Raw genomic sequence first — 15817 nt, forward strand, 5'->3', positions numbered from 1 at the left:
CTCCAAACAAATAGGGGGCAGCATTTCACCAACAAACTAAATTTACAGTCATCAGTTATTAAAAAAAAGCCAACTACTAAACCAGCAGGGCAAGAATATGCAAAATTCAACCAAACTTCTAAAACTCTGAGAGAAAATAACACTGCTATCTTATAATCACGTGAGGCGCCGGCCTATGTTTTGCATTAGCTATCTGTGTGTTTGTGCCACTAACACATAGGCTGTATGGTCTAACTACGCTTTGATGTTTATTGGATTAAATCCAAAGTGGCAGAAACGAGAAAACAAGCTGCCCCTGGGGTGGGCGAGATGAAGGTGCAGGTAGTTTTCTTGCGCACTCGATAGCTCCAGAAGGTGGACGCCCGTAGCAGCTCAAATTCAGCCAGCACAAACCCCAGCGCTGGGAGTCACAAGCGGGCTGGTGGAGCACTGGGTAGAAACCTGGAGCAACACAGAGTCTGCTGATCCAGCGGGGAGATTCCCAGGATCAGACACCCGGTGCTGGGGTTTACACTGGTTCAGTTCAAGCTATGGGGCTGCCGCAATTAGTCGTCATATTAAATGACGTCGACGCTGAAAATGCGTCAACATCAATATTTTAAACCAATGCATATGTTTATTTTAATCTTTTGTCCTTGTAGCTTATAAAGCCAAAAAGTCGTCTACCTGCTACCTTAGAAATGACATTGAATAAGTGTTTAATGGGAAACTGTGCCGGAGTTCAACCAGCTCTGAGTCTCTGCAGTGTGGGCAGTAAGCCTAGATAAAGATGAACGGCACCTGGTCTCCCTCCATGCTGCACAAGACCCCCTTTAGTAGCGGTATGCGACGCACTGGGTTTCCATTAACTACAAGAACGAAAAAATGCTGTAGTTGTGAGGTACTTTAAAGAGCAAAAAGACACACTAAAGGCAGGCAGGAGGGGAGATGGATGGGTCCAACAAACACAAGGCTTTCATCCTGGAGACCGCTGTTCGTGTCCTGTGTGTCACATTTCCCTTTTACTTTTCAATCAGCTGATCGTTCGTGTCCCATTTGAACAATTTCCGGTCACATTTTCACAGTACAAACGTACAAATTTTAAGCCCAACCATGTTTTTTTTCTGAGTGGTTTTGTTGGCTAATCCTAAGCAAGTGTCTTTTTTAATTCACAACATTAAGTATGTGTTTATTGCAACTGAAAAGTGACGCTGAGGGGTCTGACAAAGCGTCAGTGTGATGAAATTGGATGGGAAAGTATGACAGCAGAACACTTTGGCGGTCACCCGACAAAAGGCCAAGCTCATGAATTATGCTGCCTTGCTTCCATAGTGCGACTCGATGGCAGAATCTATTGATTTTGATTACAAACAAAAACTGTAAAAATTAGCTTTTGTTATATACAAGTAGGGAGGGCTTCAAGGAAAATCGGCTGTGAACCACTGCTCAAAGGGATAAACTGAAGACAAAGTTATTTGGCATGAAAACAGTTTATACAGATTAATATAATAGAGATAAAAACAGAGCAGCTGTTTCACATCAATAATGATTCTTTCCTGTCACACCAGAAACAGAAACAGCACAGAAATAAAAGTAATACTGGTCTGTTGGATGTTGGATAGTTTAAATCTTTGAGAGCAACAACAACAATGTGAGTTTCACACTACAAACACTCAACAACTGGAACTTACATTAAAGTGCCTGCTGAAGGTCGTGTTGGGCAGCAGTCATGCGGATGTGCGGATGTTGGTTCAGTTAAACATCCACAACTCCTCCGAGTTCAGACAGAAACATGTGGTCGTTTAAAACTTGAGAGGGGAACAGTTCGTCGGAGGACAAAGACCTCTGTTATAAGAGTCTCTCAACCTTTTGCAAAGGCGGAAAAGAAGTTTGACCAGATAAAAACAGCAAACCGTTCTTTTGCCTCAGATGAACAACTTCACAGTTGAGCATGAACTCCGTCTCTAAGCTTTCTCCTCCAGAGGTTTGGACGATGGGAGCGCTTCCTGCTGCACATCTACAGCACTGCTGTCTGATACCAGCTCTGTGGGGGGGTCAACCTGTCAACACAACAGAAACCAATACACACATCAATATAATCAATACCACTTTAAAGCTAGGGTGAAGATACTGGCATCATATGAATCTAGGAAACCTAATGAATCAATTGGTACCAACCATGTCATACTAGCTTCTCACAAAGGAGGCTAAATAACGCTCCAAACAAAAACTGGCATGGCCAATTTCAAAGGGGTCCCTTGACCTCTGACCTCAAGATATGTGAATGAAAATGGGTTCTATGGGTACCCACGAGTCTCCCCTTTACAGACATGCCCACTTTATGATAATCACATGCAGTATATATATATATATTCATTGAGGCAAAAACATAAAAGCAAAAACAATAGCTTGAGACTGAGACACTGAAACAACAAATAAGTAATGGGATTAATTAAAAAATGCTAACACAACGTAAAAGACATCTTATAAAAAGTAGTTAATCTTATTATGAAAGCTCTTGAATTTGACATACTGTACATTACAGAAGCACAGTAATAGATATACTTAAATCAATTTCAAAATCCGCTCTCAATTGTCTGTTTACATGAAAGTGAAAACTATCCAGGAAGCAGAATTTCCATTGAATCTCCTGTGTCTCCCTTATTCTGTATTTGATGTATGACAGGTAGGTGTCCGACAGTAAGGTGACAGAGAAGATGAACACAACACGGTATTTGGGTTTGAAGTAGTAGAAGTTGATCAACTGAGCGGGAATCCAAATACAACAATCTACCTGCAGGCAAAAACAACACAGATGAGCACAAATACAACTGGACTGTTAAACATTGTTAAAACTGTCCCTTTCAGCTGTTCTTACAAATAGAGGAAACCACCAGTGAGCTTCTTCAAAGAAATTTTGTCTTAAGCATTATTAAAAACAAAAATACAGTCACAGCATGTTCAATAAGTGAAAGGTTAGCCTATATTAATAACATATTTATGTAGACGAATATTTAAAAATATATATTATATATATTTAAAATCCTAAAATAAAATACCCATAAAATTACAATTCGGCATATTTAAACAAAACCAACCGCCGTCAGGTGAGGAGATTGCAACCAACTGAAGCAATCTCGAGTGCCAAGCGTGTTGGAGAGCTACGGTGGCCGACGCGAAAACGCAAATGGCCCTGTCTAGCCATTTGGAGCAGAGCCTGTGTGTGTAGAGTGTGTGTACGAGGGAAGTGGGTGTTGAAGCAAGAGAGAGAGCGGCAGTGACGGGAATGAGTCACGTTATCGACTGTTTGGTTTGCCCCTTCTGGGCTACTGTTGAAACATGGCGGTGCAACATGGCGGACTCCGAGGAGAGAGGACTTGCTCCATATGCAACTTTACATTACACTGCGTTTGTGTCATACCCTATATCCCAAGACCGGTGTCCGCCGCGTCCCAGCCTCTTTCAATAGGCTTTGGTTAGCGAGCAAGGTCTCACCATTGGTGAGGTAAAAGGCAGGAGAATTAGCAGCGAGCCAGTAAATAGCGATGCGGTCCGTTTCATTACTTTGTATTCATGTAATAAATATGCAAATGTCAATTATATGGTAATCTGCATGAAAAATGAAAAATGAATGACTCTAAGCCGTTTCCACTGTAGTTCCCTCAAACAATGTATGATGAAGATGCACATCAGAGGGGATTTGAGGGAAGTGTTTGGCTGACTGAACCAGAGTTGGCGCTTGTTGAAAAGACTAACCAAGATGGTTTTGGTGAGTTTTATTTTGTTTCTGTTGATTTTGACTGACATGACGGGCCACACACACACCTAATGTGGGCCACAGCTACATGTTGCAAAACGACTTTTACTCGACCACGAAAGATTTATCACTTGACATAACTGTCTGTCTGAGTCTCTCTACACTCGACCATAAAATATGCAGGTCGTGCAACAAACTGGCAACCACCTGTTGTGAAGTGAATGCAATGGAACGGAGGAGGGAGAGTGCATCATCTAGTGGCTGAATGTTATCAATTGTACATTTAAAGTTACACATGCAAAAAAGCTGCAAAGTTGTCTTATCTCTGGTTAAGAACATAGAAGAGCTTGTGATGTGACGAGTGAACGACAATGTGAGTACATTTACACCGATCTGCTGCTCCAGATCTACAGGTGAAACCCTGACAGGTGTACTTACCAAATAAACTTCCCAGAACTTTTCTCTATACTCATTCCATCCTTTGGACAAACCGTGTCCCTCCTGCAAAGCCATAGCTGCAGTAAACAGAGTTGTCAGTCAGATGTGCGTTAGCACCACGCTTCATCAAATCAAACTTCTGATAAGGTCAGAGGCTGGAGGAACTCTTATAAAACATGACCCACATTCACAGATAACACCTCTGTCAAATCCAAACTGTTTATCACAGACAACCGTTGAACTCCATCCAGCTCCGATATTCTCACGCATCGTCTTTTGTCTCACTCATTCACGTCCTTTAAGGTCTTATTGATAACATTCTTATGTAGACAAATCATTTAAAAAAAATAACACATCCACAGAGCTTTTAGAAAGGTGACGAATTAAAAGATGGATTTTTCTCAAAAGTCAAATTCAATGTATGTATGTAGTTGGAAAAATAAATCTGATTCTGATTCCGACAGTTAGTGTGGAAAAAACGGATAAATGTTTGACGGTTAGTGCCCGGCTTCTGACTCTGGTACCAATTCCAAGTGTTCAGCAATAAAAGGAGGCTGCTTCTGCCATGCCTGGCCACGCTGACACTGGTGTCTCCATCAGGCTGAAGGATATGTATATTTGTAATAAATACGAATATTTAGATTACCTACATCTTTAAACACACAAATCTATAGCTAATGTAGGCCTATGGGTACGTGTTGCAAAATGACTTCATTACTCTACCGTGAACTTTCATCACTTGACATGATTGAGTCATTCCACTCAACCATAAAATATACAGGTTGTGCAACAAACTGGCAATGACTTGTTGTGATGTGAATACAATGGAATGGAGGGAGAGTGTATCATCTAGTAGCCGAGTGTTATCAGTGTTATCAATAGCACCGTTAAGTACAACCTTTTGACTCCGTGTGTGCATCAAAGAGAAACTGCTTACATGCTAACACCTTGACAAATGTTGAGGCGATGTGTTGCTTAGTGCCAATAAATCCTTCTCACCTAAAAAAAAACACAAAATCCAGAACGGTGAGCCAATAATCTGTTCCACCAGAAGCTTCTTAACCACTGTTTTCACAGCTTTGCCCGGTAGCACTCTGTCCAGTGCGGTGTACCAGTAGTGCACCACTGGACCGAAGGCGCAGCCCACCACAACCAAGTCACCTTCAGGGGGAGAGACTCAGAGGTAAAAGAATGAATTAATGGCAATGAGTCGGTCATTCACAAATACGCAAATATTCTCCTAAATACAATGTTTTATTATTTATTAAGATATGGAGATTTGAGTGGTTGAGAGTTTAGAATTTGCTACTTTGTACAAAAAAATGTAGATTCAATCTGTTAAAGCTGCTGTGGGTAGAAATAGAGCAAATATGATCAAAAACAGGTATTTTTATAAAACGCTCACTATATCCTGACAGTAGTGCATGAGACAGGTAATCCAAAAAAATCATGTGCATCTGTGTTCTCCGGTGCTCCTAATGTCATCTGCAAGATTTCAAAGAGCGGAGGAAAACAACCAATCAGAGCCGAGCTGGAGCCTGCCATCTCTGAGCAGCTGTCAATCACTCGTGAACTTCGGTCAAACTAGGCAGCGTTGATCAAATATGAATCACTATTCTGTTACTGTAATGCCTATTTCTCTCCTCAAATGTTTTCAGAAACATCTTGTAGTGTACTGTTTAGCTGTAGTTTGTGACCCGGCAGACATGTTGGGATCAGTTGAGGAAATACCAAGCACCACCCACCAGCCGGAGCACAGCCAATAGGAACGCTCTCTCTCTCTGAAATGTGATTGGTCAAAGTCTCCCGTCACAGGCTAGAACATTTTTAAGCCTGAAAACAGAGCCATGAGGAGGTGCAGAAGTCTAGTTATCCATCAGAACACTTGAATTACAATTCAGTTTTTGCCCAATGATGCCAAAAACGTTCTGCCTACTGAAGCTTTAACTGAGTAATGAGGCAGGGTATTGTACTATGAGAAAGAAACATTTTGAAATATGGTTGTAATGCTATATATCTGAGGTTTAAAGAGTAATTGAAGCATAATTTCACTGCCCTCTCTGGCTGAAAGTGAAATGAAATGTGCTTTGTTGCACCTGTAGCCCTAACCCAAATGTGATGTCATGGAGTCCTGGAGTACACCTGTACATCACTGCAGCAGAAATAAGATCCTCAGGGGGTGTCAAGTTAATAATAATACATGGTTATTATCACAAAACAAACCCTGACAGGACGCTGACACAAAGCAGATCATGTTTACTGCACAGTTTGTCACCAACATATAAGGGTCTGACCAAATGTTGAATCATACCGTATCATATTGTTCAATATATCACTCTTGACCGCAACAATCCACACACTTTGTTAAAATGCTGCTGAGAAATTTCCCAGAGAAACTTCACCCAGATCCTGACGCAGCTATTGCAGATATCCTTCATCATCATTAGAGTTGTGCAAATTATCTAAACTCGGAAAAAAAAGTTTAGAAATCTGTGTTTGGTGGATTATTTCTCTGTTGTTACAATGCTAATTAGCATTATATTTTACATCGTTGGAAAGCCTGTTTAATTACCTTCACAATGATGTCCAACTTGTCCAATTTCACACTTTATTCATTTAATACACCGTCAGGAGCCTCAGTAGCGGTGGAAGATCCATACGCAGCCACAACAGCCTGGCACCTCCTCCTCATGCTGGTCACCAACCTGGTCACACATTGCTGTGGGATGGCGTTCCATTCCTCAACCAGGATTCGTTGCAGGTCAGCCAGCGTGGTTGTGTGTTCCCTCAATGGTGTCACTGGCAAAACAAGGCTTGTCATCATTGAAGGCCATCTCAATGCAGTGAGATATCGGGATGAGGTTCTGCAGCCAATGGCGATCCCATATCTCCACAATCTGGGACCTAACTTCATCCTCCAAGAAACAACGTTCGCCCCCACAGAGCCAGGGTTATCACAGACTACCTCCACAATGTGGGAGTAGAGAGAATGGAACGGCCTGCTAAGAGTCCAGACCTCAACCCAATTCAACACTTGTGGGATTATCTTGGGCGTGCTGTACGTGTTAGAGTGACCAACAGAACCACGCTGGCTGACCTGCAACGAATCCTGGTTTAGGAATGGAACGCCATCCCATAGCAACGTGTGACCAGGTTGGTGACCAGCGTGAGGACGAGGTGCCAGGCTGTTGTGGCTGCGTATGAATCTTCCACCCGCTACTGAGGCTCCTGACCTATTGTATTAAATGAATAAAGTGTAAAATAGCCAATATGTCTTGTTTGTTCCTTGTTACTGATAGAGAGTTCAATCATCCAATCCACCAAACAACTCAAAACAAGAGTCAATACCAACAGGAGAATACACTGTTTACCATTAGCAGAGCCTTTTGGCAAATTTTTCTTGGGCGCTACCCACATAATCAGCTGTGCTGCTCATTCCACAAATGCATGATCCTTACAAGTTGGACATCATTGTGAAGGTAAATAAACAGGCTTTCCAACGATATAAAATACAATGCCAATTAGCATTGTAACAACAGAGAAATAATCCACCAAACACAAGTTTCCAAACTTTTTTTTCCGAGTTTCATTATAAGAGCAATCAAAGTTTGATCTATTCGGCTTCTGCAGAAATTGTCGATTCTAACAGAATCATCACTGTTGCACAGCTATGCATTCCCTGTTTCCACAAAGCAGACGGCATTATGTTCTCATCTGTATCCATCAGTCAGTCACAAAAAACAAAACGACTTATAATGATGACTATCTACATGTCACTTCATTGAGTGGGAGATCAGTCATTCAGTCATGGGTAGAGCAAGGCACCAGCACCTCCAGGGTTGACGATGATCTATTCCCAAGATGCAATAATGACATCCCCCTCCCTGGTTGTGGTTTTCTCTTCTTCTCACCTTGCCTCTTCCAGTCTATTGTTCTGCCTGGCGTCTTGTGGTTCTCCCAGTTCTGCTGCACCAAATCTCCCAGACCTGACATGATTCCTCCGACCACGGTGTTTGTGAGCAGCAGGGTCCAGCCCTGGAAAAGCCGCTGCCAGTTGAACCGGCCCTGAAACACTTTGACCAACCGGGGAAGCATGATGTTCAGGTCGCAGAAGGAGTATGGTCATCTGTGGGAGTCAAACAGCTCTCTCTCTGTGGGAAAGCTGACCAAGAATCTGCTTTATATCCCCAACGCATTTGAGCTCAGTGTTGAGTGCCTGAGGAGGAGTGCTCTAAACGCTGGGTTGGTGCATCGGCTTAGCAAAGCCTTCAGGATGTTGAACAAGGCTGTTTGCTATGTTTTTAAAATTAGTCAACATTTATGTCAGTTTTCTTGTTACGGGGGCTCTTGAAGGCCATTTGTGAAGAAATTGTGGTGTGAATGCTGAATGTTGAAAAGCTGAAGCTAAACTGGATTACTGATTTCAAAGTTTGATACCAATAATGAATGAAAGATGTGGGACATGTTAAGGTTTGAATGACTGGAGAAGAATTGTAAAATGCCTGAAAATGTCATGCATGTATTTATGCATGCGCACACGCGTGTGTAAGCGTGTCAAACTGCACTAATTAGCTCATCTCAATCAGTTCTGTATCCCCACCTACAATCAAAGGTTACCATGGTGATGGTAACTGCTCAGTGACCTCTGGCTCAGATCATTTCTTGGAGATTAAGCCGAGGCTCACCTCTCAAATAACTTAACTCGCCTAAATCAAGGGTATTCCATTAAAATTCAAAGAGGTCCAGTTACTAAAATTTCCTCTGAGCAGGGTCTGAACCTCATATTGTCTAAATTGCGTCCTATAGCCTACCACTGCGTCTGTCACATAAAATCAACGTGCATTTCCATATTATTTCAACAGTATTTATTGTTTTCAAAGTATGATACTTTTAACATACAGACACACTGAACTTGTATGGCACTTACATATATGGAAAACAAATAGCTCTCTTTACCATAAATAAAATTTGTACCAGCAAAATGAACCTAAGACCTACATTTCAATATACACCCATCAGCCATAACATTAGGACAGAATGGGCACCCTCACCATGTCAGCGGCTACGAAGCTCCATACGCAACAAATTGCGATACACTGTGTGTTCTGACACCTTTCTATCAGAATCAGCATTAACTTTTTCAGCAATTTGAGCTACAGTAGCTCTTCTATTGGATCGGACAACACGAGCCAGCCTTCACCCCCCACGTGCATCAATAAGCCTCGGGTCTGACCCTGCCGGTTCACTTTCCTTGGACCACTTTTGGTAGGTCCTGACCACTGCAGACCGGGAACATCCCACAAGAGCTGCAGTTTTGGAGATGCTCTGACCCAGTCATCTAGCCATCACAATTTGGCCCTTGCAAAGTCGCTCACATCCTTACGCTTGCCCATTTGTTCTGCTTCCAACACAAAGTTCAAAGTTCAAAATGTTCACTTGCTGTTTAATATAGCCTGCGACGGCCCTGCCAGTAGTTTGAATCTTGGCTTGAATGAAGTGAGCGCCAGTCTCATGCATTAGTGAGCCTGGAATGGTACTTTGTTTTAATTATGTCCATTGTGGAGAAAGCTGACTCACAGCTGTAAGTTGATCCAAACATGGTCAAGGTGCGTAGTGTCACTTTGGTTAGACCACCAGAGAAAACAGTCTCAGACACGGTCTGTGGCCAGAAAGTAGCAGAGTCAGTTGTTTCATGCTGTCATTTCTCTCAAATCTCCATAGAGTGGTGCCAGAATGAGTCCTAAAACCGGGAAATGAGTTAGCATTTTAGCACATCTGGTTCCTTTGTCTGGAAGTCAATGGGTTTTTTTGAATGGGTTTTTAGTTAGATGACTGAAATAAGGTCTGTGGTGAACACAAGCTGAAGAGATTTTAACGTTTTGTTCTACAACATAAAATACGTCAGTACATATCCCACTCGTGAGTTTTAAAGCTTTTACATCTTAATAAAGGCGGTTGCTAACAAGTGGCTTAATGAGACTACCAAAAGTCATCACGCCAACTCGTCCGCCTTTACAGCCTTGTTGTGTATTCTCACGTTCATGTGACCGTGGCCTGGTTCGTTAATAGCCTAATGTTAGCTTTTTACTTTTGACGATCGCATTCACACTTCAAAAATTATAAAAGGGGTGTTGATGTGTGGAGATTATTTTGCTGAACAAAACGTGTAACGTGTAAGTATCATAAATGTTTGTTTGCCACAGAGCTTATTTTCACCATTGGCCTCTTGTTGAGGGAACCACGGCGATGCTAACTTCCTGGTTGGCCTACAAAAATACGTCATCCCTCCAGCACTCTATATGCTGTTGTTCTCTGTCTGCGCACGTAAACAATTAATTTGATTGGCTCAATTTAGTGGAGCTATTCTTCTTCTTCTTAGTCATCTTGGCCACATTGGGAGCATAGGGCGTCCACCATGGATCTCCACCTCACTCTCTTCTGTGCAGTGGTCTTTGCTTCTTGCCAGGAGGTCCCGATCTTGTTTAGCTCGTCGAGCATAAACCGTCTCCAGTTGTTTTTTGGTCTCTCTGGCTTCCTCTTTCCTTGTGGGTTGTAGTCCAGAGATTGTCTTGTTATGTTTGTTTCTTGTTTTCTGAGTGTATGCCCGATCCATCTCCACTTTCTCCTTTTGATTTCTTTGTTGATTTGCTCCTGGTTTGTTTGTTTCCACAGGTCTGTATTTGTAATTTTTCTGGGCCACCATATCCTCAGTATGTATCGGAGGCAGTTGTTAATGAACACTTGCAGTTTGTTGGTGATTGTGTTTGTGGTTTTCCAGGTTTCACAGCCATAGAGAAGGACAGATTTTACATTTGAGTTGAAAATTCAGATTTTTGTGTTTTTGGAGAGCTGGGAAGAGAGCCTTACAGGTCGGAGTGTTCTGAAGGCATGTCTTGCTTTGCTGATGCGTAGCTCCACATCCTTATCTGCTCCTCCGTCTGTGCTGATGTTGCTTCCCAGGTAGACAAACTCTGCCACATTTTCTAGGGGTTGCTCCTTGATATTTAAAGCTATTGCATCGCTGTATTAACTGGACTAGCTGCGCCCACAGTCTGTAGCCGCGACTGTCGGAAAACAACGCTCCGTATATAAAATGGCTTCAAATTACCTTGCAGAATTTTGCACATAACTGTAGGAGCCATGAACGATGTCAGAAAGGAGTCATGTTTGTAGTCATGTTAATTAGGGTTATGATGGTTTATATTTTTCGGTATTGGTATTCGTTAGTGTTTATGATATTGTCATTTATTATTGTCATTTATTTTATTTGATTGCGGTGATTTGGGAGATTTGGGTCACATGGATATGGGCGGCACTCATAGTTAATATAATCAGCTGTTCACCTGGGTGTCGGGGGGACACGTTATGAGTAAGTTGATCATTTTCATTAAACAAGATTTTATTCAACGTATTTTTTTTAATCTCAGTGTATCATTTTGGTGGCGCACAATAAGTCAAATTATATGCTTATATATACACATATATAAATATGTATATACATATATTCATATACAGTACATAGATATTATATTTGATATATTTACCATTATGCAGTTTTTTCTATCATCATATAAATGGATTAATCACCGGACCTCCCAAAACTAAATGTGCTTCATACATAAAGCAGCTGGGCCTATACAGCGAGTATATCAAGTCACATTTACATTCATTAGTATAAAACACAGTTTGAAAATAAATTAATTTCACGTTGAAGTTGAAGATTCAGTTTGATACGTTAAAAATATAAAAGATCTTATATTTAACAAAAATCATAACAATAACCCCGTAGTAGATTTTCTTTAAGCACATAATCACAATCATGCAATTCATTTGACCTCAAAGGGATTCACTGAGCGTAGCACTGGTCTACATATTAAGGCAAAGTTTATACAGATTAATATAATAGAGATAAAACAACGATGTGAGTTTCACACTACAAACACTCAACAACTGGATCTTACATGAAAGTGCCTGCTGAAGGTCGTGTTGGGCAGCAGTTACACTCATGTCGATGTGATAAACAGAAAACCACTACCATCAGAGGTATTAGCATGACAGTCAATGAAACAGCTTTTCATCCCTGAATGTTCCTAAAGGAGTGCACATAATTCAGATATAAATAAGTGACACATTAAAACTCTACGGATGTGAACGGAAGTGTTCCAGCAGTTTCATTTCCTCCGAGTTCAGACAGAAACATGTGGTCGTTTTAAACTTGAGAGGGGAACAGTTTGTCGGAGGACAAAGACCTCTGTTATAAGAGTCCCGCAACCTTTTGCAAAGGCGGAAAAGAAGTTTGACCAGATAAAAACAGCAAACACTTCTTTTGCCTCAGATAAACAACTTCACCGTTGAGCATGAACTCCCGTCTCTAAGCTTTCTCCTCCAGAGGTTTGGATGGTGGGAGCGCTTCCTGCTGCACATCTACAACACTGCTGTCTAAAACCAGCTCTGTGGGGGGGTCAACCTGTCAACACAACAGAAACCAATACACACATCAATATAATCAATACCACTTCAATTTTAAACCTCTTTCCACACTCTTTACCGTATACCCATGTTTTGTCTTTTTTAGGGGGGTACAGGGGATCTTTAGGGGGAGATAGCAGGTCAACAGTATATATCATATAGAAGTGGTGTACATCGTCTGAAAGCTGAGAACCTGAAGATTAATTTGAGATGCAGCTCAGCACTGTGTGTGAAGTTGTTTTAGTTATAAATCAGAAGTAAAAAATAAAAACAATTAATTAAAATATATTTTGAATGTGTATAAGGGCTTAGAACATGATGATAGAAGTATATGATGGTCATTCCCAAAATTGCAGCAATTTTCGAGTTGATACCATTTGTTACAGAGATTTGGTGCTAAATTTAAAAAATGTTACCACTCGAGAATTGATAAAAAATGATCAATAATCCCTCCAAAATGCCACATTAAGACACACCGAGACCTTGAGGAACACCATAGAAAAAGCCATGCTGTGATGTGGTTTCAAAAACATTGGACATTTGGAGATTTCTGCAAGAACTGCATTTTTCGGCGATTGGATGGCGAGCACTTCTGTTCTTATTGTCAATTTACCTAGGAAAGCCATCCATCCTCTGAATGCTCTAGGTCTCTAGTTTGTTGTTGTACATTTTCATGAGGCTGTGATTATCCTAGAGGTCACCACAGATCATTTTATACAGTGAGCTCAAATTAAAAAAAAAATGGTTTCACGACAATGAAATGGCTACTATGAGGACTAACATGGTCATACATGAATATGATTAGGCTCATTGGATCCATAAGATCCAATTTATGTAATTCAAAGACTGTTTATGAACACAGCATGCAGAAATATTAAAATATACCATTTTTAGAATAGGAAAAATAACAAATTTGTACTGCATGCAAAAAACTGCATGTGATTATCATAAAGTGGGCATGTCTGTAAAGGGGAGCCACGTGGGTACCCAGAGAACTTGAGGTCAGAGGTCAAGGGAGGTGTTTGGAAATCACCATGCCAGTTTTTCCTGGCCAAAATGGAGCGTTATTTAGGCTCCCGACATGCCAGTATGACATCGTACCAATTGATTCCTTAGGTTTTCTAGTTTCTCTACTTTCACACTAGCTCTAAATCGGAGCCTGCTACTTCCTCTGAAAGACAGTAAAGACGCCCGAGCGCTGAGAGAAAACTCTGACAGACACAATGAACAACATGAGCAGAGAAATGGTTAAGAATAATTTTGATATATACTGCGTTGTTCTCTCCTAGTTCCTCTATATTAGTGGCGTTTTTAAATTTAGCCTTAAAAAAAACCCCATAAAAACAAAAGCTGTAAAATGGTCATACAATACGTAAAAGAAAACAAAAACATTCTCTTCATAAAAAAATGATCCAGGAAGCAGAATTTCTGTTGAATCTCCTGTGTTGTGTGCGTTGTGTCCTGTGTGACTTACTCTGTGTTTGAGGTAGGACAGGTAGGTGTCCCACCCTAAGGTGACGAAGTTGATGTACACAACGCGGAATTTGGGCGAGAGGAAGTAGAAGTTGATCATCTGAGCCGGAGGCCAAACACAACAGTCTGCCTGCAAGAAAGAACAACACAGATGAGTACAAACAAACCTGGACTGATTACACAGAGCAAATATTGTTAAAACTGTCACTTTCTCTGGCAACCAAGATATCTGACATCAAAAGAACCTCTTCAAAGATTTCTTTTTCTTAAACATTTAAAAAAAAAAACAGTCTCAGAAGTCATTAATAAATACAGTTGGCATGTGGTGATCACAAATGATTGTTACACGTCAACTATAGTGAGCACATTTCAACGGGTCAGTAGTAACACAAAGAACAAGATTAGGTTAAAACTAGATCCATCAATCAATTAAAATATTTAATCCTGATTAATTGCATGAATGTCTGTTCTCTCTTTTATCACTTGGATCACGTCACTGTCTCTGTATTTGTGTGGAACCAGCATATCTTCCTGTACACACAGCACTGCATCCCTGTAATGAGAAGCTCACCCTGCACCTGCCAGTAGTATGCATGCTGTTGCTTTAAAGCTTCAGTAGGCAACCATTTTTTTGGCATCATTGGGCAAAAATTCCATAATAATCTTTCAGCATATTGTAATTTAAGTGTTCTGAGAGAACACAACCACAGACAAGACAGCCATGCTCATAAGTTAAAGTTACACATGCAAAAAAGCTGTAAAGTTATCTTCTTATCTCTGGTTAAGAACAAAGAAGAACTTGTGGTGTGATGAGTGAACGACGAATGCGAGTACATTAGCAGCGACCTGCTGCTCCAGATCTACAGGTGAAACACACAGCCTGTATATAAGAAGTGGACGTTGTCACTTTGACGTCACCCATTCATTTGTGGACTGCCGTTTTGAAGCCTCGAATTCAGCATTTTGGCTGTCGCCATCTTGCTTTTTTTAACCAGAAGTGACATGAGAGGGTGGAGTTAAGTATAACAAAACGCTGAATAAGACATTTTTAGGCGACCAAAATGTTACAATTAACTTTCATGAACTGAAAACACACTGTGAAAGGGTTAAAGTTGTAAGAAGAGAACAAGGACAACTCCCAGAGCGGACAACGCCGTGGTAGCGACCAGTCAATCACAAGGTAGCCACGCCCTAAAGCATCCCCTGCTTTATGGTCTATTTGACTCTAAATGGGACCATAATTTACTAAATGAACATCATGCTATATTGAAGAAGACTTGAAACTAGTGATTGAGACCATAAACTCATGTTTACTATGATTACTGAGGTAATAAATCAAGTGAGAAGTAGTCTCATTTTCTCATAGACTTCTATACAATCAGACTTCTTTTTACAACCAGAGGAGTCGCCCCCTGCTGGCTGTTAAGAAAGAATGCAAGTTCAATGCACTTCTACATCGGCTTCACGTTTCAAAACCGAAGGTTGCTACCTGGTGAGACCTTGACAGGTGTACTTACCTTGTAAAATTCCAAGAACTTGTCTTTAAACTCCTTCCATCCTTCAGATAAAGTGTGTCCCTCCATGACACCCATACCTGCAATAAACAGAGTTGTCTGTCAGATGTGCGTCAGCGCCATGCTTCATCAAAACCAACTGCAGATAAGGTCAGCGGCTGGAGGAACTCTTATAAAACATAACCGA

The 15817-nt window shown here is 41.1% G+C and overlaps 2 protein-coding genes across 2 annotated transcripts in view; both read right to left on the minus strand.

Annotated features, from left to right (window-relative positions):
• Positions 1 to 1755: 1755 nt before the first annotated feature.
• On the minus strand, positions 1756 to 9348 carry LOC141767433 (mpv17-like protein 2). The gene is made up of 5 exons (XM_074634724.1): positions 8086 to 9348; positions 5174 to 5335; positions 4175 to 4251; positions 2631 to 2773; positions 1756 to 2031 (listed from the first exon to the last, which is right to left on the minus strand). The coding sequence occupies exons 1-5, from the start codon at positions 8267 to 8269 to the stop codon at positions 1944 to 1946; spliced, it is 654 nt and encodes a 217-aa protein (XP_074490825.1). The 5' UTR covers positions 8270 to 9348; the 3' UTR covers positions 1756 to 1943.
• Positions 9349 to 11454: 2106 nt separating this feature from the next.
• Positions 11455 to 15817, minus strand: part of LOC141767432 (mpv17-like protein 2) — a 6686-nt gene continuing 2323 nt past the window's right edge. Inside the window, exons 4-6 of the mRNA XM_074634723.1 lie at positions 15634 to 15710; positions 14118 to 14246; positions 11455 to 12641 (exon numbers count right to left, since the gene is read on the minus strand). Coding sequence (XP_074490824.1) covers positions 12546 to 12641; positions 14118 to 14246; positions 15634 to 15710 — 302 coding nt within the window. The 3' untranslated portion in view covers positions 11455 to 12545. The remainder of the gene's footprint in view (positions 12642 to 14117; positions 14247 to 15633; positions 15711 to 15817) is intronic.

Source organism: Sebastes fasciatus, chromosome 5, assembly GCF_043250625.1.
Source record: "Sebastes fasciatus isolate fSebFas1 chromosome 5, fSebFas1.pri, whole genome shotgun sequence".
Lineage (NCBI taxonomy): Eukaryota > Metazoa > Chordata > Actinopteri > Perciformes > Sebastidae > Sebastes > Sebastes fasciatus.